The sequence below is a fragment of the Drosophila bipectinata genome, chromosome 3R (assembly GCF_030179905.1).
Source record: "Drosophila bipectinata strain 14024-0381.07 chromosome 3R, DbipHiC1v2, whole genome shotgun sequence".
Taxonomy (NCBI): Eukaryota; Metazoa; Arthropoda; class Insecta; order Diptera; family Drosophilidae; genus Drosophila; species Drosophila bipectinata.
The window spans coordinates 25,147,546-25,174,177 of NC_091739.1; the positions used below are offsets into that span (position 1 = coordinate 25,147,546).

The 26,632-nt window shown below is 43.2% G+C and overlaps 5 protein-coding genes across 7 annotated transcripts; 2 read left to right on the forward strand and 3 right to left on the reverse strand.

The window, feature by feature from the left end:
* Window positions 1-1,062: 1,062 nt before the first annotated feature.
* Window positions 1,063-5,322, reverse strand: LOC108122167 (basic-leucine zipper transcription factor A). 2 transcript variants are annotated; one of them, XM_017236707.3, is made up of 4 exons: window positions 5,189-5,322; window positions 3,367-5,128; window positions 2,259-3,229; window positions 1,063-2,203 (listed from the first exon to the last, which is right to left on the reverse strand). In XM_017236707.3, the coding sequence occupies exons 1-4, from the start codon at window positions 5,248-5,250 to the stop codon at window positions 2,116-2,118; spliced, it is 2,883 nt and encodes a 960-aa protein (XP_017092196.2). In that variant the 5' UTR covers window positions 5,251-5,322; the 3' UTR covers window positions 1,063-2,115. The 2 variants fall into 2 exon arrangements, with proteins under 2 accessions (XP_017092196.2, XP_070137614.1); XM_070281513.1 differs by lacking the exon at window positions 1,063-2,203 and having other exon boundaries at window positions 3,093-3,229; window positions 3,354-5,128.
* A 6-nt stretch (window positions 5,323-5,328) lies between these two features.
* Window positions 5,329-7,234, reverse strand: LOC108122169 (uncharacterized). 2 transcript variants are annotated; one of them, XM_017236710.3, is made up of 2 exons: window positions 7,055-7,234; window positions 5,329-5,603 (listed from the first exon to the last, which is right to left on the reverse strand). In XM_017236710.3, exons 1-2 carry the CDS (start codon window positions 7,095-7,097, stop codon window positions 5,329-5,331), a joined length of 318 nt encoding a protein of 105 aa, XP_017092199.1. In that variant the 5' UTR covers window positions 7,098-7,234. The 2 variants fall into 2 exon arrangements, with proteins under 2 accessions (XP_017092199.1, XP_070137615.1); XM_070281514.1 differs by lacking the exon at window positions 7,055-7,234 and adding an exon at window positions 6,220-6,250.
* A 2,406-nt stretch (window positions 7,235-9,640) lies between these two features.
* Amt (Ammonium transporter) lies at window positions 9,641-11,923 on the forward strand. Its single transcript, XM_017236435.3, has 3 exons — window positions 9,641-10,364; window positions 10,445-10,840; window positions 10,890-11,923. The coding sequence occupies exons 1-3, from the start codon at window positions 9,928-9,930 to the stop codon at window positions 11,746-11,748; spliced, it is 1,692 nt and encodes a 563-aa protein (XP_017091924.2). The 5' UTR covers window positions 9,641-9,927; the 3' UTR covers window positions 11,749-11,923.
* Window positions 11,924-12,392: 469 nt separating this feature from the next.
* Window positions 12,393-16,133, reverse strand: Hsc70-4 (Heat shock protein 70 cognate 4). Its single transcript, XM_017236434.3, has 2 exons — window positions 15,975-16,133; window positions 12,393-14,679 (listed from the first exon to the last, which is right to left on the reverse strand). The coding sequence occupies exon 2, from the start codon at window positions 14,677-14,679 to the stop codon at window positions 12,727-12,729; it is 1,953 nt and encodes a 650-aa protein (XP_017091923.1). The 5' UTR covers window positions 15,975-16,133; the 3' UTR covers window positions 12,393-12,726.
* A 470-nt stretch (window positions 16,134-16,603) lies between these two features.
* Window positions 16,604-26,623, forward strand: tefu (Serine/threonine-protein kinase tefu). The gene is made up of 28 exons (XM_017236732.3): window positions 16,604-16,914; window positions 16,975-17,083; window positions 17,133-17,318; window positions 17,375-17,595; window positions 17,644-17,988; window positions 18,059-19,162; window positions 19,225-19,402; window positions 19,463-19,623; window positions 19,679-19,805; window positions 19,865-20,232; window positions 20,288-20,429; window positions 20,482-20,602; window positions 20,668-20,800; window positions 20,856-21,149; window positions 21,203-21,482; window positions 21,539-21,912; window positions 21,977-22,174; window positions 22,229-22,376; window positions 22,437-22,854; window positions 22,915-23,074; window positions 23,131-23,637; window positions 23,698-24,003; window positions 24,058-25,039; window positions 25,092-25,259; window positions 25,327-25,703; window positions 25,766-26,018; window positions 26,080-26,325; window positions 26,388-26,623. Exons 1-28 carry the CDS (start codon window positions 16,714-16,716, stop codon window positions 26,570-26,572), a joined length of 8,292 nt encoding a protein of 2,763 aa, XP_017092221.2. The 5' UTR covers window positions 16,604-16,713; the 3' UTR covers window positions 26,573-26,623.
* The last annotated feature ends 9 nt before the right edge of the window (window positions 26,624-26,632 follow it).

Genomic DNA, 26,632 nt, shown 5'->3' on the forward strand with positions numbered 1-26,632 from the left:
TTTCATTATAGACCAATTTTATTTTTCCACGTTTTAGTTCAATTAAATTTAAATAGTTACAATACGATGTTTTTTCAATAACACATTGATAATCGTAATATTTGGTTTTTAAGCAATTATCCTTACAAATCTCATGATCTTTTTTGAAACATCAATGGTGTTGAATAATTTTTTGAAACGGTTTGGTTTTTTTTTCGATTTGATAAATTTGTTTTAACTATCGCACACTAATTAATTTTAATTTATTTGGTTTTACTTTGTTTTTAATATTAAACTACTATTACCAAGTACATATATTTGGGTTTTAGATTTATATTTTTGGTTTCTTGAGATTTCGTTTTAGTAGTTAATTTAGCTTATTGAATAAAAATTCGTACTTAGCCGTGATTTACATTGTTTTAGTTATTTCTTTGCTGATCATTGATTAGTTGAAACTAAATTTTGATAAATGACTCACTAATAAGTTATATTGAAAAACGTTTGATTTCGTTATTTAATACTATTGAGTAATTTGTGTAATACTTGTATATCCGTTTGCTAATCTACCTCCCCCTAAGTGTGTTTTGGGTTTGGGGTCAGTACACGCTTTGAGCATTTAATAACAGAGTCTTCGTTGAAAGTACAAATAGCATAATTGAAAAATAAAATCAAAAATTACAATTCACTCTTATGCGGTATTTAGCTATTTGAGCATCCGTTGAACACAATTCAGTTTTCAGGTCTAAGAGATCACTTACAACCAAATGCAGGACCTGTTTCGTCCTTGAGCGGGGCCAGAAGACAATTTCTCTAAAGTAGAAACTAAGGCTAGGGAAACTAAGTGCAATTTTAATTACAGTACATCCTTCTTAGGTGTCTCTTTGGCTTTCGTCTAAGTTAAGCTTTCACTAATTTTTTTGTTGAATAACTTCCAGCCAGGGCCGTAGCTAGCATGGGGCAGGTGGGGCGGTGCCCCAGGGCCCCCGAAGGGAAGGGGCCCCGCCGGGCCAAAAGACTTCCGTATAGGGGGCCCCAAATTTACTTGTTGCCCCAGGGCCCCCGAGGCTCTAGCTACGGCCCTGCTTCCAGCTTACGACTACTACTAATTTTTGCAAAATTAATTCCCCTGCAGGAAGCTGATCTACCTGTATAATCTTTCCAAGTTTTTATCGTTGGCATTAGACTGTCTAGCAAACGAAAGCCATCATCTTCTAGAAAGTCCTTCGTTATCGATCAAGAAACCGTCCAATGTCCTATACAACCCCTCTATCAATCGATTGGGAAACAAATCTTACTTCCTCATAGTTTAACTTTATATGGTACAGATAGGGGAAAGAAATGTGTATTTGATTAAAGCGGCGATGGAATGTTTCAATAATGATCTTTAACTCTGTATCCTATTTCCATTGTTTATATATAGTATTTTTATATAGTAGTTTATGCATTTTGACAATTTTATATTCTAGGGTTCTTATGTGCGATTTTTGTGCATCTCGGAATGAGCAGCAGGGGAATACCTTGAATTTTGGTCAGCGTCCATACTTATATATAGAGGGTTCAATTACACACATCCAGTTTTAAGATATTACAAACATACGTACACAATTATTGACAGTTAACGTTGGCAAAATGTCAGATGGCAGTAGGGTTCGTTTGACATCTCGTGATGAACTTCATATATATTTAAGTATTTATGGTAAATATTCAACAGTTCCGCTAATACCTTCATAATTCATTGATTATAATTGATTTCTTGTCTGCCCTAACTCGGCTGTCCTAGCTTATCGTATAATACAGATTCAATTACATACATACAGAGATATACAGGTGCTTAACAAACGCGCAGGATTAAATGCCGCTGTTGGTTGAGTATCATGTCTATAACTAACAATCGGTTGATTACTGGCTACATACCATATAATAATGACAATTTTTCGTTTACGTTAAAGTACTTCTTTTTAAATGCCTATTTACAGGATCTCTCTATTCGCCACACAATTGCAGCAGCAATCAGTTGGGTAATCTAAGCCTTATCTACTCGAGGGAGATTCTTTGGTTGGGGTCTTGGAGCCTGCGTTTTCTTTAGGATGCTCTTCTGGCACGGGATCGGGCACCTTAAAGAAAATGGCTTAAATCTCATTCGTTGACATCTTCGTCCGACGAACTAGCTGCAGGAAAGGTTGAGAATTGCCACGACTCTCGGTTGTTGTTTTTACTGTTGGAACTAAAAAGGATGTTTTTTATTAAATAAGTTAAGGCCAGGGGACTTCGATACTAACCCATGCTTCTTGGCATTGCTGGGCAGGGTGTGTGAGGAGCGATAATAGCTCTCCTGGGGCTCATCTTTGGTTTCTTCCAGTGATTTTCGTTGCAGAGTCATTGTCTCCTGGGGCGTCATGGAGGAGCCTCCTCCGCTGTTTCCCGACAACATCTCCGCGTCCAAGTAGTACTTGGCACTCTGTGCTATTTTGCAGTTCTCGCACTCGCTCAAATAGTCGTCGTCCAGACTGGTATCGTTTGGCAGGAAGTGCTCCTTGGGGTTCTGACAGTTCTTGGAAGTAGTGCAGACCGGAAGCTGCAGCTGCTTGCTCGGTGATCTCCCGCTGGAGCTGGGCTTGCCTGGATTCAGCGGGTAGGTGGGCATCTGGCAGTGTGCGATGGCCAAAGCTGTGCCTGTTCCGGTTCCAGTCTTCACACGCAATATTTTCGGCAGTGTTGTGCTTTTCCCCGGAGTCTGAGCTGCTGCAGCCGCCGCCGCGCCCGCGGCATTGTTGTTCTCCACAGGAGGAATGCTAATCACTGATGGCACCTTGCTGACCACGCTGTTGATGGTGCTGTTGAGCGACACCTTGCCGCCGATGTGCTTGGGCAGAGTGTAGGTCACGTGGTTGGCCAACGGATAGAAGGTGCTAGAGTTGATCTTCCCGCTGCTCAGCTTTTCGGCAGCGCTTCCAGCGGATGGACTCGCTGGCGGCAGTGTAAGCGTGGGTGCCTGCTCCTTGCTCCTCTGGGCGCTGGTGGTCGGCTTGCTGAGCGTGTAAATGGCAGCCACGCTGGCGTTGTTGTTTCCGCTGGCGGACGAGGAGGAGGATGATGTGGCTGCCGTGGCTGCAGTCACGCTCTTTAAATTCGTTAGGCTTTTGTAGAGTTTCGGTGGTAAAGTCGGATTGCTCGGGTCTGGCTGCTGCTGCGTTTGCTGGTTATAGAAATGTTGCTGCTGTTTCTGCGTCAAACTCAAGTAGGCATCAACCTGGAACGAATATGGAGTTAGGTCATGGGATTCTAAAGAGTAAGTAATTGGAGAAATGAAACATCGCAATCATTTAATCATTTCATTCCCCGCCATGTCAAGCTCTCACAAAGGGATTACTTACATTTCGAACTCACCTTTCGATTCAAGTAGGCGGTGGAGAGGGAGTCCGCACCGCTGGATACACTCCGTGTCCCGCTGGCAGTGCTGGTTCCTCCACTCGAGCTCCTTGCCCTTTCAGCCGAACTGCTGGAGGATCGTTTCTGGACCCGACCCAGTACAATTGGTGGGGCAGAGATCTCTTCGGGATGCTGGAGCGGCGGCGGGGGAATGATTGCCGAAACATTGACGCCTCCATTGGAGCCCGTCTGGGCATGGTGCGTCTCATCGCCCACCTGCTTCGAGATGGTGGCGATCTTCGGTTCGTGACCACATCCATTACGCCTCAAGGTGGAGGATGATATGATCAGATCTTGGGCCTGCTGCTGGAGATTTGTCGAGGATTTAGCCCGCTGTCCGTAGGCCAGAGTGGCGGCATGCCTAGTTCCAGGCGACAAGGAGCAGGTCGGTGTGGAGGTGCTGCTTCCGCCGGATGTGGTTGTGCCGAAAAGTTTTCCAGCTCCGCTCAAGAAGGCATTGGCATTGGCCGTACTGCCCATGTAGGACATCGGTACGTGCTGGATGGGACACTGGCACATTGGCTTCTTGCTGACTGGCTTTTCTGTTCCAGAGCCGGCGGAGCTACTCGTCTTGGGCTTCACTTGGAGGGGATCAGCCACAGCGAAGTACCTCGGAATGGTTCGATGGTAGCGACGCGAACTTGAAGGCGTTTTGCTGTACTGCTGCTGTTGCTGTTGAACGATCTGGGTGTTCTTCAGCGTCCCAGTCAGAGGCATCTGCGTGGTCTGGGTCACCGAGTCCGCAGTACTGCAAGTCGGAGCTGCCGAAATCGTTGCAATCTCCAGTGGCTGCAGCAACTCAATGGCTGGCGCCAGTAGATGTTGTGGCTGCTGCTGCTGCTGGATGTGAGTGGGCGTGGGCATTGGCTCTGTACTGGCGGCTGGCAGGGAATGGTAGCTAGCCGCACTGGCACTGGCGTTGATCTCCACATCGGCCACAGTGAGATATTGCTGCTGTTGAGTCTGCAGCGGCAGCTGATGGAGCAGTTCCTGGGATCCCCGCGGGGTGGATCTGCGACTGGAGGTCGCTGCTGCTGTGGTCACACTGGCACTGATGTTCAGGTGGCAGTTCTTGTAGCTGCACTCAGCGTTTGTCGGTGGCTTGGGCATGGCCTGCAAACAGATGGAGCCACTACTGACAGGAGGTTGAACCAAATGCTGCTGCTGCTGTTGCTGTTGCTGCTGATGGTGCTCCAAGCTGAGCTGTTGCTGCTGCTGCTCGGTCTGGAGGCTGTAGGGCGGCTGGTGGTTCTCTCCGGTGGCTATGGTGGTCACCCCGCCGCTGTTGATATTGATGTTTATGGTGCTCTGGGTGTACTGATTCGACTGGGGATGCGGATGCGGATGGGCATGCGCCACCAGCTGCTGCCCGTAGGGCGGATGGTGTTGCTGCGGCTGCGTGTGCAACTGCAGCGTGTGCTGCTGCAAGTGTTGGATCTGCTGTTGCTGCTGCACCTGGGCCTGGATCTGCGACTGGGTCTGCTGCTGTTGACTGACAGTGGCCACTGCCCGCTGAGCGTTGCTCGCCGGCAGCGTCACTGTGCACTGGGCACTCAAAGCTTCCGCCTGGGAAATGGCCACCGCCTCCTCGTAGGGCGGCGGAGCTTCGCCGCGGGGAAAGTGCGGCTTCCACAATGGATAATGAGTGGCACCAGCGCCGTAAGTGTAATCAATTGCACTCAGATTTCCCTCCATGTAACCCATATTACCGGCAATATAACTAAGCCACAAATGGTAATTAAAACAAAGGCCAACAAGGCATATCCAAAGCTACACTTACCCAATGCTACCCACAATGCTGCGCTGATCCTCGGCATTCTGGCGATTCTCCCGCGCCCGCATCTTGCGCTGCCTCAGGCGATTCACCAGGAAGAAGAGCAAGGAGAGCGAGAGCGTGGCCGTAATGCCACTGGCCACCAGTCAAATGCCAAAGTCTGTGCTCCCGTCGCTGAACTGGTCATCGAGGCAGATGACTTCGCAGCAGTTGTTGCCGCTTCCCACCGTCTGAAAGGACTTGCACTTGCTGAAGGCCTCGCAGAGCACCATCTTGCAGGCCTTGGGCAGTCCGCTGTCGCAGATGCACAGCCGGCAGGAGTCCGGCCCGGGCATGTAATGCATGCCAGTCTCGTAAAGTTTGCCATTGAAGTCCCGGCAATGGCCACCTGGGATGAGGCTAGAGCTCACCGCGTTTCCATCTGAGGATGGAAAGTTGATAGAAGGTTATTTAATTTTTTGTTGCCTATTTTTTAGGGCACAGAGTGCATGGATGGCATAGATCCTTTTTTTTATTATACTTATAAAGTTATTCAAAAAGGGAATATAAAATAGTAATTTAAATATCTAAGCCCCTTTGTATCTTTAACCCATATATGTATCTTCATCATCAACCCATATCTTCCGAAATAAACTTAGAAACTTGAGGAAGAATAGAAATCTTAAAAGCTCCCAAGTAATTTATTTTATTTTCATTGAAAAAAAATAGTGAAATGAATAGTTTTATGCTAGTATTCTAGTATATCTTTTCCTCTACAAATACTCTTTGTGTATTATAATTTTTCCATAAATGTTTATATGTATTTGGAACAAGCTCCCACAAATGCATACTCAATGCTGGGTTTATTCTTTATTTTGGCACACTTGACCAACTTTCGCCTTGCGGATTTAACATTGCGCGACAAAAACCCACACACACACACTTATAAGAATGCAATGAGTGCAGCAGGTGCTGTCAGGACCTTCCAAGTGAATAGGTATAGAGATGGTGGGGTAACAATATTTATCACTTGGGCGAAATTAAATGCAAGTGCTTACCAATTTTTAGCATCATTTGAATGTTTATCAGAAAAAAACATAAAAGTGTATTTTTGCAGCAAGGATACAGTGTGAGAAGGTCCTGGAGAAAGTGGGCGACTCTGGTGGGCAGTGGGTAAGCGAATTTCTGGCCAGGAAACGCACGAGCGAAAATGACAAACAGGCGTAACGCACGCCCCCGCAAAAAAATAAAAAAAAAAAAATCGCACAAAAAAATGTTGGGGAGTGTGCATGTGTGCGATAAATACATACACAATACACACCCATACAGAGGAGGCAAGTATACATGCAAAAAATAAACACCATATGCACACACCCCCAAACAACCGCCCACCGCCCTCAACATACGCATACATATACACACACACAGAAGCAAAAGCAAAGTAAAATTTTGCAGGCCACTTCCTTCATATTGCCATTTCCATTTCCCCACCCAAAAAACGGTTATGCCCCCCTTTTCACAGGAGTTTCTATGCTGTTTCTCGTTCTCTTCCTCAGTTTCAGAGAGAAAAAGAGCGAACGTGTCCTGGTATTGGTGTAAGCTGCGCCACTGCGTGTATGTGGGAGTGTGTGCCCCGTGTCCCATAAATTGTGAACTCTGTGGCCATGGACCATATTTCCAATTATCAAAAGGCACAAGAATCCTAGCAATGGAAATTGATTTTGCCTCAAAACCCCTTTAGTCACTTTCAGAAATATTATATTTAAACGCCATTTGCGATTTTCACTTAAAATAATTCAACATTTTTGCCAACAAGGATATTGGGTCTGAAATTGCATGAGTGTGTGTGTGTGTATCAAATTTTTCACACCAGTCCTTTTCATTGGCTTTTACCTTTGGCATTTCCAATGAACGCTAACAATGCCAAAAAATACATTTTGCACTCCTTAGTTAGCACTTAGCACTTCACGAATAATTCAATTTTTTCCTATTTTGTCACTAAGCTTTCGCATCCAAGTATTTTCAACAGTTTTTTGCGAACGTTCGAGCAATACCAAAAGGAAAAACAGTGTGGCCCTAGCACTTGGTTGGGGGCGGGACTGTACCAGAGTCCATATATCGATAACGTTATAAAAACTCGCATGCGATTTTTGGTTGATATATAAAGAAACCGTTATTTTAATTTTTTTGAAAATATAATTCCCCAGAATGCATTTAAATTCAAAATATTTTTTATTTGTTAAATTTTTCGGGTAGGCCTTCAAAAATATGGGAAATGCATGAGAGGTCAATATGGCCCACATTGATAGCCATATCTTTGCCAATGGTCATCCGATTCTTGAGCGGAATACATTAAATGATTTGTGGCTCGATTATCCATCAATCTGCATCAAAATCTAGAAACAAAATATTTTTTTAGATTTTTTGTCAAATTTTTCGGGATGAGCCCTTTAAAAATGGGGGAATTGCATGGGAGGTCAATATGGCCCACATCTATAGCCATATCTTTGGCAATGGTCATCCGATTCTTGAGCGGAATACCTTAAATGATTTGTGAATCGATTCTCCATCAATCTGCATCAAAATCTAGAAACAAAATATTTTTTAGATTTTTTGTCACATTTTTTGGGTTAAAAATGGGAGAAATGCATGAGAGGTCATTATGGTCCACGCCGAATGCCATATCTTTGCCAATATTTATCTGATTCTTGAGCGGAATGCCTTAAATGATTTGTGGGTCGATTCTACACAAATCTGCATCAAAATCCAGAAAAAAAATATTTTTTAGATTTTTTGTCAAATTTTCTGGGTAGACCCCATCGAAAAGGGGGGAAATGCATGAGAGGCCAATATGGTCCACACCGAATGCCATATCTTTGCCAATATTTATCTGATTCTTGAGCGGAATACCTTAAATGATTTGTGGCTCGATTCTACACAAATCTGCATCAAAATCCAGAAAAAAAATATTTTTTAGATTTTTTGTCAAATTTTTTGGGAAGACCCCTTTAAAAATGGGAGAAATGCATGAGAGGTCATTATGGTCCACGCCGAATGCCATATCTTTGCCAATATTTATCTGATTCTTGAGCGGAATACCTTAAATGATTTGTGGCTCGATTCTACACAAATCTGCATCAAAATCCAGAAACAAAATATTTTTTCGATTTTTTGTCAAATTTTCTGGGTAGACCCCTTCGAAAATGGGGGAAATGCATGAGAGGCCAATATGGTCCACGCCGAATGCCATATCTTTGCCAATATTTATCTGATTCTTGAGCGGAATACCTTAAATGATTTGTGGATTTGTGAATGATTTGATGATTTGTGGATCGATTCTACACAAATCTGCATCAAAATCCAGAAACAAAATATTTTTTAGGTTTTTTGTCAAATTTTCTGGGTAGACCCCTTCGAAAATGGGGGAAATGCATGAGAGTCCAATATGGTCCACGCCGAATGCCATATCTTTGCCAATATTTATCTGATTCTTGAGCGGAATACCTTAAATGATTTGTGGATCGATTCTACACAAATCTGCATCAAAATCCAGAAACAAAATATTTTTTAGATTTTTTGTCAAGTTTTCTGGGTAGACCCCTTCGAAAATGGGGGAAATGCATGAGAGGCCAATATGGTCCACGCCGAATGCCATATCTTTGCTAATATTCATCTGATTATTGAGCGGAATACCTTAAATGATTTGTGGATCGATTCTACACAAATCTGCATCAAAATCCAGAAACAAAATATTTTTTAGATTTTTTGTCAAATTTTCTTCGAAAATGGGGGAAATGCATGAGAGGCCAATATGGTCCACGCCGAATGCCATATCTTTGCCAATATTTATCTGATTATTGAGCGGAATACCTTAAATGATTTGTGGATCGATTCTACACAAATCTGCATCAAAATCCAGAAACAAAATATTTTTTAGATTTTTTGTCAAATTTTCTGGGTAGACCCCTTAAAAAATAGGGGAAATGCATGAGAGGTCAATATGGCCCACATCGATAGCCATATCTTTGGCAATGGTCATCCGATTCTTAAGCGGAATAACTTAAATGATTTGTGGATCGATTCTCCATCAATCTGCATGAAAGTCTAAAAACAAAATAATTTTTAGATTTTTTGTCAAATTTTTCGGGTGGAGCCTTTTAAACATTTGGGAAATTCATGAAAGGACTATATGGCCCACATCGATAGCCGTATCCCGTCTAAAAATTATCTATTCTAAAGCGATAAATCTTAAACAATTTTTAGATCGATTCTTGATAGCAAATGTTTCATTTGAAATACATATAATAACATTCCTTCGTTATATGTCCCTAAAAAATATAAATGTCGGCATTCGAAAGCCTAGAACGAATTCACAATAAGCTATTGTTTCGTATACTCCGTGAATTTTCCTCCTGGCTTTGCATTAAAAATAGACTTTGATTTATTAAAGTACTCTATTAAATCTCACATTCCCTTGCTGTTTAAATTCAATCCACGCGAATTTCACTAATAAATTTTGTAGAATGCACGCCAACACCCCGCCGATGCAAAAAAAATGAACTCAGTGTCAAGTTTGAAGGGCTGTAGAGGAAAACAACAACAATTTAATGTCTGGATGGAAAACACGCACACGGAATAATCTACGATGGCTGAACGGCGATTAAGTTGCATTTAAATCAAATGCAGGTAATTTGTAACTTTCATTTGCTGATTTACCTCCGATTTTGGCAGTCTATTCCCACCGGGAAACTCGAACGGACCTCGTCATGGAAAACTCCAGCGCCGTTTTGGCAGCCAAGGGAGCTGGAGCTGTGAGGAATCATAGCACCTATGTGATACCCGGAGTGTATGACCTCTCGGTGGAGGATACAAACTGGGTCCTAACCTCCTCCTTCATCATCTTCACCATGCAAACTGGGTTCGGAATGCTAGAGTCGGGTTGTGTGAGCATTAAAAACGAGGTGAACATCATGATGAAGAACGTAATCGACATTGTCCTTGGCGGATTCACTTACTGGCTCTTTGGGTATGGCATGAGCTTTGGCCGAGGTCCACTTTCCAATCCCTTTATCGCCATCGGGGACTTCTTGCTGGATCCGCCGGTGGGTGATGCTCTCATGGGCCAGATCTTTGCCGCCTTCCTGTTCCAGCTCTCCTTTGCCACCACAGCCACGACAATTGTTAGTGGAGCAATGGCTGAAAGGTAATTAATAATACCTAATAGCTATATAATTCCACTGGAGAAAACCTATTCCTTTTCATGAGAGAAATATAATCTTCCAGGTGCAATTTCAAAGCCTACTGCTTGTTTTCATTCCTGAACACTGCTGTTTACTGCATCCCCGCCGGATGGGTCTGGGGAGAGCACGGATTCCTCAACAAAATGGGTGCCGTGGACATTGCAGGCAGCGGACCAGTGCACCTGATTGGAGGCGCCTCTGCCTTTGCCTCGGCCGCTATGCTAGGACCTCGCTTAGGTCGCTATTCCGAAGGGTATGATCCCTTACCGCTGGGAAACCCGGTTAACGCCTGCATGGGCCTCTTTGTCCTCTGGTGGGGCTGGCTGGCCTTTAATTCTGGAAGTACGTACGGCGTGAGCGGTTCCAAGTGGCAGTATGCGGCACGAGCAGCGGTCATGACCATGATGGGGTCCTTTGGCGGTGGATTTATAAGCTCCATGTAAGATAATGTCTATAGAACATGGTTATTTTCTAATAATTTCCTCTAGTTACTCTTTCTGGCGACATGGAGGCGGCATGGACATCATGGATCTGATAAACGGAGTTCTCGGATCATTGGTATCCATCACTGCAGGATGCTTCCTTTACCGAGCTTGGGAGGCCCTTGTGATTGGAGCAATCGGCTCTCTCTTCTGCGTATTGGCCATGCCCCTGTTCGATAGGATGGGAGTGGATGATCCGGTCGGAGCTAGTGCTGTCCATGGCGTGTGTGGAATCTGGGGTGTCATTGCCGTCGGATTGTTTGCAGACAATCCCATTCCCCTGGACACAACCAATGGACGAAGTGGCCTGTTTAAGGGCGGTGGATGGTATCTACTGGGGATTCAGACGCTCTCCGCCTTCTGCCTGGCTTGCTGGGGCATCTGTTCCACATGCCTGCTGTTGTATGTCATCAACAAAATTATACCCATTCGCATGGATCCTCACGAGGAGCTGCTAGGTGCCGATCTCACCGAGCACCGGATTCGTCACTCTCAAATCGGTTTATCCCGGGCCATATCCGCGTTGGCGCCCATCAAGGTGGATCTGAAGGAGATCGCCGGCATCCAGCCCATCGGCATAAATCCCGGCCACGAACGCAGTATCGATCAACTGCGTGCCGCGGAAGACAAACTGCAGCAGTGGCAATCCTTCCTGGATCAGGTGAGTTCTCAGAAGAACCCGAAAACGGATGCGGGGCAGTCCCATGCAGACATCACCCTCAAGCCCCGGACAGCGGGTAATGTCTTTAATCGTCGCCCTATGGATAGGAACACTACTACCGCAGGCATATACCGAGCCAACAACACCGAGCTGCCCGTCATCGGTAAACTGGAGAAGGATCCTAACTTTGCTTGGGTGGATTAGGTCATTTATAGTTAATCCTATAACAGCATTACTCACCAAAAATAAAAAATTTCGTTACGGCAAGTCAGCTGGAGTCTGTGAGTCACGACATTTATTTTAAAAGTTTCTAGACTCTAGAGTTTTTTAAAAGTATGATTAGGTTTAATCACTCCAAAAACCACGTTGGTGACAAACCACATTAAATAGTCCCTTCTAGAGATTTGTTTCTTCACGTGCTTTACTCCATGGTCCAAAAATTTAACCCCAAAAAGATACATCACTATGTACATGGTACATATGCCACATTAGTCCCTTCTAGAGATTTGTTTTTTTTTTTTTCACGTGCTTTACACCTTGCTCCAAAAATTTAACCCCAAAAAGATACATCACTATGTACATTGTACATACATATATTAAGTGAAAACCCATAAAATAAAGTAGATAAGCTCTTTATTTCTCGTTTATCTGGCCAGCCTGTTTCACAAGAGTCAAGAACACATTGTTTATTATCACGATAAGATAATGCGTCTATTAAAACATTTACCTACTTTTAAAGTATGAGTGTACCTACATGACTTGGTCAAAATCATACCTTGTAGAAAATTCCCCCATTCTTATAAACGAACAAGTTCCTGACGAAATAAAAATGTAATTAAAAAAACTAGTTTTGCAATTCTCAAATTTATTTATTGAATTCAAGTACAAGCAAATATTGTTTGGATGATCGATCGATGACAAATAATATAATATATATTATTATTATGGAGCAGTTGTGTTTGGTTTGGTTGTGGTATGATTTTTAGAAGTATATAAATTAGTGGTCGAGAGCAGTTGTCGTTTTCTCGAATGGAATTGTTGGTGTTCTTGTTTAATGTTTAGTGAGTCTCTAATTTAGAATCCAAGTAATGTTTTAAGCAACTCTTCTACTGTGTTTGGTTGATGTTTCGTTTGGAGAATTGTTACTGTCTGCTTTGAAGTGGGATTGGGGGGGTGAATGATTTAGTCGACCTCCTCGATGGTGGGACCAGCACCGCCGGCACCGGCAGCGCCAGGAGCACCGGCTCCAGCAGCGCCAGGCATGCCACCGGGCATACCGCCAGGAGCACCACCGGCGCTCTGGTACAGCTTGGTGATGATCGGGTTGCACACACCCTCGAGCTCCTTCTGGCGGTGCTCGTACTCCTCCTTGTCGGCCAGCTGGTTGGCATCCAACCACTTGATGGTGTCGTTGCACTTGTCCAGGATGGTGGTGCGGTCAGAGTCGGAAATCTTGGTCTTCAGATTGTCCTCATCCAGAGTGGCCTTCATGTTGAAGCAGTACGACTCCAGGCCGTTCTTGGCGGCAATGGTCTCCTTCTGCTTCTCATCCTCGTTGCGGTACTTCTCGGCCTCGTTGACCATGCGCTCGATGTCCTCCTTGGACAGACGACCCTTGTCGTTGGTGATGGTGATCTTGTTCTCCTTGTTGGTGGAGCGCTCCAGAGCGGTGACGTTCAAGATACCGTTGGCATCAATATCGAAGGTAACCTCGATCTGGGGAACACCGCGGGGTGCTGGGGGAATGCCCGAAAGCTCGAACTTGCCCAGCAGGTTGTTGTCCTTGGTCATGGCACGCTCACCCTCGTACACCTGGATCAGCACACCGGGCTGGTTGTCCGAGTAGGTGGTGAAGGTCTGGGTCTGCTTGGTGGGGATGGTGGTGTTGCGCTTGATCAGAACGCTCATCACACCTCCAGCGGTCTCAATACCCAACGACAGAGGGGTAACATCGAGCAGCAGCAGATCCTGCACCTCCTGCGACTTGTCGCCGTGGAGAATGGCAGCCTGGACGGCAGCACCGTAGGCCACAGCCTCATCGGGGTTGATGGACTTGTTCAGCTCCTTGCCGTTGAACAGATCCTGCAGCAGGCGCTGCACCTTGGGGATACGGGTGGAGCCACCGACCAGCACGATGTCGTGGATGGCAGACTTGTCCAGCTTGGCGTCACGAATAGCCTTCTCCACGGGGTCCATGGTGCTGCGGAACAGATCAGCGTTCAGCTCCTCGAAACGGGCACGGGTGATCGAGGTGTAGAAGTCGGTACCCTCGAACAGCGAATCGATCTCGATGCTGGCCTGGGTGGAGGAGGAGAGGGTACGCTTTGCGCGCTCGCAAGCGGTGCGCAGACGACGCAGAGCGCGCTTGTTGGTGGTGAGGTCCTTCTTGTGCTTGCGCTTGAACTCAGTCACGAAGTGGGTGACTAGACGGTTGTCAAAGTCCTCGCCTCCCAAATGGGTGTCACCGGCAGTGGATTTGACCTCGAAGATGCCGTCATCGATCGACAGAATGGACACATCGAAGGTGCCGCCGCCCAGATCGAAGATGAGCACGTTGCGCTCGCCAACGGCCTTCTTGTCCAGACCGTAGGCAATGGCAGCGGCCGTGGGCTCGTTGATGATACGCAGAACATTCAATCCGGCAATGGTACCGGCGTCCTTGGTCGCCTGACGCTGAGAGTCGTTGAAGTAAGCAGGCACAGTGATGACGGCGTTGGTCACAGTCTTGCCCAGGTAGGCCTCGGCGGTCTCCTTCATCTTGGTGAGGACCATCGAGGAGATCTCCTCAGGGAAGAAGGTCTTCTTCTCATCCTTGTAGGTGACCTCGATCTTGGGCTTGCCGTCAACGCTGACAACCTCGAAGGGCCAGTGCTTCATGTCGGACTGCACAGCAGAATCGTCGAACTTGCGGCCAATGAGACGCTTGGCATCGAAGATCGTCTGGGTCGGGTTCATCGCCACCTGGTTCTTGGCAGCATCGCCGATCAGACGCTCGGTGTCGGTGAAGGCAACATAGGATGGTGTGGTACGATTACCCTGGTCGTTGGCAATGATCTCAACCTTGCCATGCTGGAACACACCCACGCAGGAGTAGGTTGTGCCCAAATCAATACCAACAGCAGGAGCTTTAGACATCTGGAATGGATCGAAGGTAAGAAGATTCTTTAGATTTTTCTGTTTATATAAATTTTTAATAAAAAATTAGAAAAGTGAAGTGTGTTTGAGCAGGCAACTGCTATTGAACTAACAATGTCTCGATATATGGGCTACTATGGAAACAAGCCCTAAAACAATGTCAACCCCGGCTTGCTTGGGGGTTACTGGGAAACGATTCAGGAACAAGGAATACAATGCTTCCTGTGATCATTTCGCCTTTTACAGAAAGCATTGCGATTTTTTCTTGCCTTATACGCCGGATTCCTCCAACTGGTTTTTGAGATACAACCGAATCACGAGCCGTATGACTAATACAGCACGAGAGTTCAAATCGGCAAGATCAATGCCGGGGGTTAGCAATGGCGGACGACAGCTGCCGTAAATTTCTGCGAAAGGTGCCGAAACAAAAAACCGCATGGACAAAGGCGAAAATTCTGGAACACGAAACATGCAAACACACCAACACACACTTAGGTGTGTATGCATATGCGTGTGTGAGAGCACGCTGTCGTGCTTTACTTGGAATGTGCTAGAAAGAGACGACTACTGGAACGAGGCCGCATCGCGTGTATGGGTACTTGGGATGCCGGTTGGCAACGCACGTTTTCTAGCTAAATATAATTGAAACCCGCATAAAATATAAATTTATGGATATGATTACTATTTATAGAGCAAACACTTTGATCAATTTGGACCGAGAGATGTCTGTCTGGTTCTCATGACACATGTGTATGCATGAACGCGTGTTCGCGTAGGTGTGTGTGTGCGTCAGGGGAAGCCGCAAATTTTCCCCCTCTGGAATATTCCACTAAAAGAACACGATGCTTTAAATAAAATATTGTGTTAAACATCGATTTATTATTAGAAATGAAAAACGAAAAACAGCATTTAGGTGCAATGTTCAACGGATGACGCAAGTTTGTTCGGCTACGCACACATACACATGCATATACTAAAAAAAATGGTAGTGCCAAATGATTTTCTTGAGAAGCGGCACCTCCCAATGGAATATTCCAGATAGGAATCACGTTTTCTCATTTTTATACGTACATTGTCTAACATCTAAATTTGTTTAATTGCTTCAACTAAAATGCGCCTGTTAGTGCTTACTCATTGGGGTCGAAAGTTCGAGAAGCCTCATTTACGATGCAAGTATTGATTAAGCTCATGGGTCAATAGACCGTAAAACACGTGGTCTTGTCCCCATTTTTTTCCCCCGGCTGCAGAATGCGCAAAGTGCACTTTTACTTAAACTAATATATAAAAACACTTACCTTGTGTGTTGTTTATGTAGAACGTTCTAAAATATAACCGTTAATTGCTACTTCACTGTCCTTTTTCACTTCAATCTTCTGTCGAGTGGCACTCTGACGTTCGATCAAACCACTTTTACTTGAAACTTTTCTTCGCTTGTGCGGCGGTCTTATATAGGGTATGGCTGGTTTTTAAAGTGACCGCCTTACGTGTATATTTGGTATTTTATTCTTATTAAGTGCTGGCAATGCCATGTTTTATTCGATTAATAACACTATTCGGTCTACTTTCGTTATTACTACTACTACTACTTATTAATTTATTTTAATTCAAATTTTTCAAGAGCGAAATAAAAATTCTATATATGGAATATAATAATTTATTTCACAATACATAAAAATAGAATATAATATTGGGATAACCACCGAAACTACACAATTTTCATATGAATATGAATTTCATATGAAGTTATTTAGAAAATATATAGATATAATTCAAATAAGAATTTATATATATTAAATTGTCAATAGCTTTTCTAATAGTAAGAATTAGTAAGAAAGCTAAATATATAAAATAGTATTTACAAATTTTTGAAATACTAGTTAGGCACAAGTCACCCTGTGTCTGACTGAACAAAGCTCATTGAAACGCAGTATTTTGTTTTTGTTTGGCGCACTATTTTTGGTCACACTAGAATCAAATTATTTTACGAATCTTATTATTTTTTGTTTACCAAATGATCGTTCATCAGGAGTCGGGATGAGTGGCTTGTTAAACGAACTCCAACGCATCCTCTGTGAGGTTTGCTCGGACAAGACAGCCAGTTGCCACAAGGCCATTCAGCAACTCGATGAAAAACTGTCCAACTGTCGGGATGACATGAATGGAGTGCTTCTGACCAAGTCTTGTGGTTTATCATGGACGGGTGTCTTCGATGCCGCCAAGGAGGCACTTATTAAGGCAAGAAACAATCCAGTTATATAGGCTATTTAAATTTCTAAACAGTTCTCTATCAATCAGCACGCTGAAAGATTACAGGCTGCCAACGAAAAGACCTTCAAGACTTTGGCGGGCAAATGCTATTTGTTTAGCAATGTCCTTGACAAGATTATAAATTACAACCTAGAGGGTATGCACCAATACAAAGTTTTGGCTTGGCTAACTTTCTACGATTTCAGCCGGGTTGGAGCCTTCTGGCAACGGCCACTTTCTGTCCAGGACAAGCATTTTTAGTGCATTTGAAGAGGGAATCAAGATGCGTGTGACGGTTAAGTTCTTCGGTGACACTATTCTTAACCTGCTTGAAAGGGGTATCTACCCTTCTGCCAGCTATGTTAAGGAGATGAGAATCAACGAGTATAGCCGTATGTAGTACTTTCCATCTAAATCGTCTTGTAATTCCAAACAACCTATTTCAAAGGCGTTCTTTCGTACCTGTTCGAGTTAAATGTGAACGGAGATGAGTTTCTTTGCAATAGGGTACTGAAATGCATCACCAAGACTGTCAGTCTGGCCAAGGATAGGGTCCAGCTGCATGCCGATCTAGCGGCGTATCTTCCCGAGCTAAGCAGCATTGCACTCCGTGCTCAAGGGCCAAGGAAAACTGAGATTGTTCGTCTCTATTCACTTTTTATGTCGGAGGTTCGTTTTTGTTATCAACCATAAACGCAATTAATATTCCTTTCTTAGCTCTCAGTGAACTACCATTACCAGTTAGGCATCCATATGCAAGATATTCTGCCAAAGCTGTGCGAGTTCCACAACGAGGATGTGTATCGCGATGACACCAGAAATATTTTCTTTCAGTGTGTTATTCTGTCTCTGAAATCTATGTATCCCAAGCTTGATCAATGTGATTTTAACACATTCGGCGTGGTTGTGCAAGAAAGCTGGCCAAAAACCCTAATGCGACTAAAAACAATCGTTAACATGGAAATAAGCAAAAATTCTCTAGTACGCTACAAAACTTTCCAGCTGAGCAATGACAAGTTCTCACAGCTCTTTCTCAAGATGTCTGCCTTGATAATGTACATAGTAAGTTGAGATACTACTCCGCCCGATTAAACAAGTCTCAAGAATTGCCTAATAAAAATTATTCTTTTAGGTCCTGTGGCACTTGGACGTCAGGAAACCTGATGATAGTGGCGAGGGCGATGCGCCCAAAAAATTGGCCAAGCCTTCAGATAAAATGGAAGTAATGTTCGGACTTATCGCCAAAACGGAGACCACATATAACGACGTGTGGTTTGGCATTTTTGCAGAGCTGCTTCAGCTGAGCAGCGTGATACTGAATGTGGCCAACTACCAGCAGGCTTTGACCACCGTATCGGACATTTGTGAAATGTACGGAAATTCCAAAAACCTTCGAAATGTCCGTTTATGCATAGATGTTCTGCTTAAAAAGGAAGAAGAGCTTGTAAAATCCCAATCAATTCAGAAAAACTTTTTGGGTGATTTGTGGGTTCGGATGGGAAACCATTTAATATCAGAGTCTACTACCAACAACGAGGAGATAAACGAACGACAATTGATATTGCAGATGCTCATTAGACACAAAAAAATGAGCCAAAAGATGGTCACTAACCTGTTGCAAAACATCACTTCTAATGAGATAATGAAACGAAATGAATGCGTTGCTACTATTCGCGAGATATACATCCATGCAGCTGAGTGTGGCCTGGAGAAATCATCTGCCGATCTGGAGCCGATTTTGGCATGGGCTTATAGTAGTGGGGCTCGTAACAGTGTCACACATTTGATACAAAATATAGCTAGTATAGATACCTTCTTGCAAGCAGATACATTTGCTATTTGCATTATAAATTTTCTGGACGAAAAACAGCAGAAAGAACTTACCAACCCAAAGCCTATCGCCACGCTAGAGGATCAAAATACATTGCTTTTTAAATATAACAAGAAATTGGTCTTTTTGGCTAAGGATTATATGGATTCCGCTGTAAATAAAGCTCAGACTCAAGAAGAAACGAAGAACTGCCTATTCCAAACTAAATACGAGTGCCTTATGCGCAACTTAAACTTTAATAGCGTAAACGACAACGAATCTCAATCTATTAAAAAAAACTTAAACAGTCTGCACAAGTTGGTTTGCACCATGGAAAGGCTTTTGTTTTATAAAGTCTTTGATGCCGAAAACTTTACTGGTTGTCCTTTGATAAAGCGCATTGGCTTGTTTCTCAGTCACATCGAGGTGGGTTTTTATACAAAGAATCTACTTATTCACTTTAATTAAAACTATTACTCTGTTTTCAGTTCCACTATAAGGCCAACGATGCAAAGTCCATTAATGAAAGCGATCTAACCGAAATCCTCGGATTACAAATCGCTGTTTTGGAAGCTTTCAAATCGAATCCGATTCTTTTAAACTATTTGAATACGCAGCCCTTGGAAATGCTTGTGGATTTTGTTAAAAACTCCCTTAAATTTCATTGTAAATGAAGTCAATTACATTTTAAAATATTTAGTGATCATAATTTCAAATGTTTTGTAGGCAGGCAGAGGGACAGCTCGGACCATGATGGAATCACTAATCAATGTATTCAGATTTTGGGTGCTTTGTGTGCCTTCAGCTCACATCGTGAAGAAGCTTTCGAGAATCTTTCCAAAATGAATATGCGATGGAAGCCCCAGGACATTCTTACCGCCACTAAGGTCAGTAATAATATAAGGCTATATCCATCTTAAAGACTACGATGAATTTGTTTAGATGCTGTTCTCCTGCGAAAGCATTTCGAATGATGCTTCCTGTTGGCTGGTGGAGCAGCTGAAACAACTTTTCTTACATCACCATCAGGATTTGAATATTATTGACGAAGTGGTGGAATACATGCCCAGTAAGCTAAATTTGCAAGCATATGAAAGAATTAAGCTTAAAGTTATGTTTTCCATTCAGAAATATTCAGTTTTATTTCCAAAATGGAATTTCAGTTGGATGACATGTTAATGGCCCTTAACTCCTTGCTGAGGATTGCGCTGAAGAAGTCCTACACATCCAAATTAACCGCGAAAATCGTGCGCTGCGTCGGTTTGATTGCCCAGCGGTGTCCTGACATATATGCTGTAGATAACTTTTCTGTGATATGCAAGTCCACTGCCAAGTTCATAGCCATGCCCACCCTGGAGGTGCGGTATGCCACACTATTCAGCTTCATTATATTGCTAAATACTAATTGTGTGACTAGTGATTTTATTGGGCACTCACAATGTCACTTGAAATTCTGCCAGGAGCTTTATGACAGCATCGAATTAAAAAAACTGTCTGTGAGTGTGATGCCTACTTCTTAGTTTAATATATGGAGTTTTATAAATCTTCTAGTACAATGATGAGGATGCAACGCAAAACGCTAATTCTATAGTGGTGCAAATGCTGATCGCTTTTATAATTCGGAGCTCATTTCACCAGGAGATTGCGCTAAAGGAACTGTTGTATCACATTGCCTCTAGAAATCTTAGCGAAGGTTTGTCAAATGGATTCGATTTGTTTCTTTCTTAACCTTTTTTTCATTTCAGGTGAATTTTATTTTCTCCAAAATGTTGAACCCCGCTATGGAAAATCGATCAGAGACCTTATACAGCCCTATACCGATGACCTTTTGCATCATTGGGCCGAACAAAGTTGGCCTATTTTAAAGTAAGAAAATCAGAAAAGCAGATTAAATCGCAGTCTATATAATTCTCCTTTTATCTGTCGGTTAGATTTCCCTACTTTCTGTGTTATGAATCGAAAATTGACTTCCATAAGGCTCACATAAACAGCATATTAGCTTACACATTCATATATGGAAAACCCGAGGATGTGGATCGTCTTAAAAAGGCTGTTGAAGAAGAGGTCAATTTTATGAAAAAATGTATCGCAGATAAAATTAATATTTTTAAGTCTACAGATCGCCTATCCACTTATATCATCATTCATGCTGGCCAAAAACGTAAACTGTTCGGAATCTGAAATGGAAGACTTTAAGGACCGTTACCGGAATTTTGAGATTAATCTAAAAAATTCTCAAATAGAATCGTTAAAAATGGCCCTTAATGCAGAGACCCTCTGGAGGACTACAAACATGCTGTATGATCCACAGGAACTGCAAAGGTTGCTGGGACATTCGGCTCCTTTAATAGAAGAGTGCAGCTGGTACCATCTTAAGTCGAAATCTCTATTCAAGTGTATAAATTGGCATATTGTAAGATGTTTAAAATTACCATTTAATCTATATTGATATTATATTCTTTTTAGGATCCTAATAATAACTCGTTGAGGGGCAGTCGATCGCAGTCCATGTCCATGCTTCAATTGAAACATCCTCGAATTTTGGTCGATCTCTTCGGGCGTCTAAAGAAACATTGTTTCAACGCCACCTTTTCCAGCCAGGCTGTGCACGAATTCTTCCTTTATTGTGTAATCGCAGATGCTGTCTACGATGCTGCACTTGATTCGGAAGATGCTGAAACAGTTGTCAAGTGCTCGTACTTTGTCCGAGATATATGGTTCTTTTTGGTTCGATTTTTAAAGCACTGTAAGCATTCTACAAAATCCAAACCAGTATTATCATTAAACCCTTCTTACTTTCAGCCAAGTCTATCCAAGTCCAGATATCGGTTGTATCTTATTTAGAAGTGTTGCTCAGTAAACATATATTTGGATTCGATGAATTTACATCTCACATGGCTGAGATAGCCAAGCATCTCATAGCTTTTGAACGTAGTTGTGAATTCAAGGAAGTGAAGAAAAGCATTACTGCTGTGATTGAAAAGATTGTGGACTACCACAAAAGTACCATAGATATGCCTACTTTTCTCGAAGAAACAACTGAATGTGAATTTCTTCAACCTCTGCGGGAGGAATTTGGATGCAGCTCATCTATAGATAAGTCGGACATAAACAAATGCCTCAATTCATTCCTAAAGAGCCCTACATCGGAACGCTTGAGAGACCTAAGGGATTATGTAGGTTTTATTGTAATTATAACCATTTCGTATTATATCATTATTTTTGCTAATGCTATTTCAGATTGCTGAGCATAAAGACAAACTGCAAGCGAATGAGAAGTTGCTTTTCGAGGTCATCAATCGTCTGGTCCAAATGGCTCGAGATACCCAAAATAAGCAGACCACCCTATATGCCCTTAAGTGCCTGGCTCAATTAGGCCCGCTAAAACTTTCAAACATATCATACTATTTTCAAACCGAGTTTGATTCCTTTGAAGAGGTAAGTCATTGCTCATTATTAAGTACGCAGATTAATAAACATTTATAAACACAGCCGGAGAAAGAACCAATGGAAAGATTTCTCAGTGCAGTTTGTGAAGCCTTGGAGCATTACATGTTCGACTTTGATCCAAAAACCCATGATGATATCGTATGTGTGGCCTATAATGTGGTTAACAGCAAGGCAGGAATGAAAATCATTAGTAAGCAAGACCAATTTATAAATAGAGATCGTTATTATTTAACAATTTATTCAATTTCAGGTAAATATAAAAACTTAAAAATCTTTTTGGATAAGTCTGCAGCATCTAGTTATCTGAATTCCCACAAACAAATTCGATGCATTGATTGGTTGAAGGTTTTGAAAGCCACCCAAAAACTGGAGTATGAGTCCTGGTTGTGCACCTTTGTCTCCCTGGCATTTAGGGAGTGCGGTTGGATAGGATTTGATGCGCTGGCAGAAAAATCATTCGCCTTTGCCAAGATTTGTTTGCAGCCGTTCATCAAGCTGCTCTTGTCCAATAACCAGGAGCACTTGCAGAGCCTGTGCCAAATGTTGGACTACTTTTTTGAACATTTTGTCAGCACGGAGTTATCGGGCTCTGTGGAGATATTTCAAAACAAAAGAGCTATCAAGAGGTTCTTGTACATCTGCGAATGTATACGAAATTTTAATAATTGGTAAGGAGATTTTATTTAAGTAAATTTTACAACAAATAATATTATTCATATCTTTTTTAGGAGCATACCCGTCAATCTGAGCAATGTGGTTAGGGCCAGTAACCACTGCCAAGCCTATTTCCTCAGCATTATGTATTTGGAGTTGTGGGCCTCTTCTCCAAATGCTTCAGAGTCCGTAGCTCTTCTTGAGGATGAATCATTCCAAGCCTCTGCAAAAAAAGTAAAAATACTTTGTTTCATTTATTAAGCTTTTAAAAAATGTATATTTATTTACAGGCCTATGAGTCCATTGGCTGTCTGGACGCAATCGCTGGCATTGTTAATCCCATGCGCTGCCGGCTGGACTTCCTCAGTCGCAATAACAATCTCTCAGCTATCCTAATGGAGACTGATGATTGGAATTGCTCCAGTGGACAAGTTTGTGCCGAAATTATGAAGAGCAACGGGCTGTGGTCCTTTGCCATGTTGCAGGAGCACCAAAAAGTAGAGCCGGATTACGAGATCCTTTGGCGTCTTGGGAGGTGGGACTCGCTGCACGAAACTCAGCAACATCAAGTGAAGGCGAAGACCAAACTAAACCTAGAGCGGGAGTTCCAGCGACACCACTTTCTGGCCCTTCGGAGCATCGGTCAGCGGGAACAAGAAAACAGTCTGTCGGCTATTGACCTGGCCTATCAGTGCGTTGGTAATATCCTGCAGGACATCAGCGTCGAGTGTTTGCAAAGTGTTTACAAGTACCTTACATGGCTGTGCTCGCTTCAACAGGCAGAGGACTTTTGTCAGGTGAGGATTGTGATCGGTTGTAAGAAATATTTTATTGATACACCTATTAATCCTCTGCAGATTCAATTTGGTTCCCATTTAAATCCAGTCATGCTCACTAAGCTCTTTGGCAAGTGGAATACAGAGCTAGAGCTCCTGTACGGTAACTTTAACTGCAAGGAGTATACAATAGCCCATCAGATCGCTCTGTTCAAAATGGCTGGTACGAGGACGAATCGTCGCCTGCTGGAGTTCTACAAACAAAATCCCATAGACACATATCTGCTGAAAGGAATCGAGGCGTGTAAGAGTGCCGGAAAACTTAATCTGGCACAAAAATACATTGGAATGCTTAGGGAATTACCAGATATCAAGGAGTCAACAAAGGTTTCAAGATTTACAAACATAACTTATTAGAAAAATGTAACATTTAAATTTTAGATAAGCGGTCTGCTGGAGGATGCCGAAGTGAATGTGAAAATGGGCCACAACCAGATAGCCAAGGCGATTCTACAGCACATAAACACCAATCAGGAATTCACCTACTGCTTGCAAAGGATTCCGGCTATTCGGATGGAGGGCGAGTTTCTAATGGACTCCAATGCTGACAGCCTGAGTTCCGTCCAATGCCAGAAGTTCAACGCCGCTCTCAAGCTGATTGATGACTTTTTGTCTAATCGCCAAACTCTGAGCAACAAGTATCCGCACATCTTCCAGTGGCAGAATCTCGACACCTATACGAACCACCAGCGGACGGCCACTTATGCAACGATGGCCAAGTATGCGGACAGAGAATACCAGCAGCTGTACGAGTACCGTCACTCGCAGGACTATCAGACGCTGATCGACATTATTGAACAGAACCGACTGGCGGCGTCGAAAGTGACGCAGCGGGAAAACCACGATCGGCTGGTAATGAGCTTGCAGATGAAGCGCTACGCCAATCTCGACGAGAGTCAGCTGCAACATGTGGAAGAGAAGCTAACGCAGCACCTCTGCTCGGCAATGAAAAACCATATTGCCTACTGCCGCTTGGACAGTGGCTTTTCCAGTCCTGCCATCTATCGCATCATTTCGCTGTGGTTCACCAATGCGTCGAATGAAAAGTTGCAGCAGTGCATCAAAGAGGAACTTCCCACAGTGCCGTCTTACAAGTTCATATGCGCTGCCAACCAATTGATCGGGCGATTGAATTCTAAAAATTCGAGCTTAATCAAAGCATTGGTAGATCTTCTGGTACGCTGTGGCCAGGATCATCCGCATCACATCTTGTATATGTTGTACCCGCTCGTCTTTGCCAGTCTAGATGGAGAGCACAGTAACACGGAGCGAGCTGGAATCGCTCAACGAATCATAGCCAAGATTGGCGAAAAGAATCCTAAGGCGGCGGCTTGTAGCAAAGAGTTGGAATCTGTGTTTCCAGGTAGGAAGACAAGAATAGTTATAAATATTCATTATTAACACTTAACTTATAGCTCTTATAACCTTTGCGAATGAGGCCAAGACTGAGAATAACCAGCCGGTATCGGATGCGACCCGACAAAAGCAGTTCGAAAGGGTGAGACGCCTTCGGCACTTAAATAATGTTCATTGTCCTACTCTGGAGTTGCCTGTTTCGCCAAACAACGAATACAATATAACAAGTGAGATTAACACCATTCCATTATGGTTTATGAAGCTAAATGTTAAATAAAATAATATACACTCAAGGTATTTGCAACTGGGCCAAGGAGATTTCTCAATGTGGAGGCCTGAATGCTCCCGTTAAGGTCCTATGTTTGTGCTCCGATGGTCAGACTCGGCCGCAGCTGATCAAGGGCAAGGATGATCTCCGACAGGATGCAGTGATGCAGCAGGTGTTTGGCATTGTCAACCAACTCCTAAACCAGGACTCGGAATTTATAGAACGGAAACTGAAGTTACGCACTTACAAGGTGACGCCTTTATCCATGCGGAGTGGAATTCTTGAGTGGTGCACCAACTCCATTCCGGTGGGGGTTTACTTGGCCGGCCAGGGCAAAGGAGGTGCTCACCATCGGTATCGGCCCAAAGATTGGCCGAGCAACAAATGTCGACAATATTTGGCGGTAAGATAATATGATAATAATATCCTCTATTTCAAGACGATTAATACATCTTCCATTTAAAGACTCATTTGAAGTCGTCCAAGGAGAAACGTTTTGAAATTTATCAGGAAATATGTGATCATATAAAGCCCGTATTTCAATATTTCCTGCTAGAAAAGTTCCCCATACCAGGTGTATGGTTTGAGAGGCGACTAGCTTACACCAACAGCGTGGCTACCACATCAATGGTGGGCTATGTCCTGGGGCTTGGTGATCGGCATACCCAAAATATTCTTATAGATGAGAGAACGGCTGAAGTCATTCATATTGATTTTGGTAAGAATTCCAAATATGGTATAAAATGAATATAAAATAAAATCACCTTCTTCGCTTCTAGGTATTGCTTTCGAGCAGGGAAAGATACAAACGACACCTGAAACTGTTCCTTTCCGGCTGACCCGCGACTTTGTGGCTCCCATGGGTATCTGTGGAACTAAAGGAGTGTTTGCCAAATCCTGCGAGGCTACAATGCACATTCTTCGACGATACAAAACAGTATTCACCACCATACTCGCAGTGCTTCTCTACGATCCACTGTTTATTTGGGGTGTGCTTAGGAAAAAACAATCCTCCTCTCAATCTGGTGAGTCTCTTTTATATTTTTAATGGATTTCAAAGTCATTAACCGTTTTAAAACTTTAATAGAAGAGGAATCTGTAAATCTAGTGGCACAACGAGCCCTACTGTTGGTGCAAAATAAACTGGAGGGCCGAGAGGCCGGCACTTTGGGAGACTCCAATGTGGAAGCACAAGTCGAGCGTTTAATCAATGAAGCTACGCTGCCCAGCAATCTATGTATGCTATATCCTGGCTGGGATCCGCAACTCTAGACCAACAACATCACACTCGCTACCAGTTACCATCTTAAATATATATTTTTTTTTACGATT

Excerpts from the sequence above, each read along its gene's own strand:
- LOC108122167 (XM_017236707.3), bottom strand. The coding sequence starts at position 5,250 with ATGCGGGCGCGGGAGAATCGCCAGAATGCCGAGGATCAGCGCAGCATT. Across the intron at positions 5,129-5,188 it reads AGCATTGTGGGTAGCATTGG|TTATATTGCCGGTAATATGG; the intron begins GTAAGTGTAGCT and ends TTTGTGGCTTAG. Across the intron at positions 2,204-2,258 it reads AGCAATGCCAAGAAGCATGG|TTCCAACAGTAAAAACAACA; the intron begins GTTAGTATCGAA and ends CATCCTTTTTAG.
- Hsc70-4 (XM_017236434.3), bottom strand. The coding sequence starts at position 14,679 with ATGTCTAAAGCTCCTGCTGTTGGTATTGATTTGGGCACAACCTACTCC.
- Amt (XM_017236435.3), top strand. The coding sequence starts at position 9,928 with ATGGAAAACTCCAGCGCCGTTTTGGCAGCCAAGGGAGCTGGAGCTGTG. Across the intron at positions 10,365-10,444 it reads AGTGGAGCAATGGCTGAAAG|GTGCAATTTCAAAGCCTACT; the intron begins GTAATTAATAAT and ends ATAATCTTCCAG. Across the intron at positions 10,841-10,889 it reads GGTGGATTTATAAGCTCCAT|TTACTCTTTCTGGCGACATG; the intron begins GTAAGATAATGT and ends AATTTCCTCTAG.
- tefu (XM_017236732.3), top strand. The coding sequence starts at position 16,714 with ATGAGTGGCTTGTTAAACGAACTCCAACGCATCCTCTGTGAGGTTTGC. Across the intron at positions 19,624-19,678 it reads ACATTCTTACCGCCACTAAG|ATGCTGTTCTCCTGCGAAAG; the intron begins GTCAGTAATAAT and ends GAATTTGTTTAG. Across the intron at positions 26,326-26,387 it reads ACAATCCTCCTCTCAATCTG|AAGAGGAATCTGTAAATCTA; the intron begins GTGAGTCTCTTT and ends AAACTTTAATAG.
- LOC108122169 (XM_017236710.3), bottom strand. The coding sequence starts at position 7,097 with ATGTATTTTTTGGCATTGTTAGCGTTCATTGGAAATGCCAAAG. Across the intron at positions 5,604-7,054 it reads GTTCATTGGAAATGCCAAAG|ATGGAAACGCGGTGAGCTCT; the intron begins GTAAAAGCCAAT and ends TTCCATCCTCAG.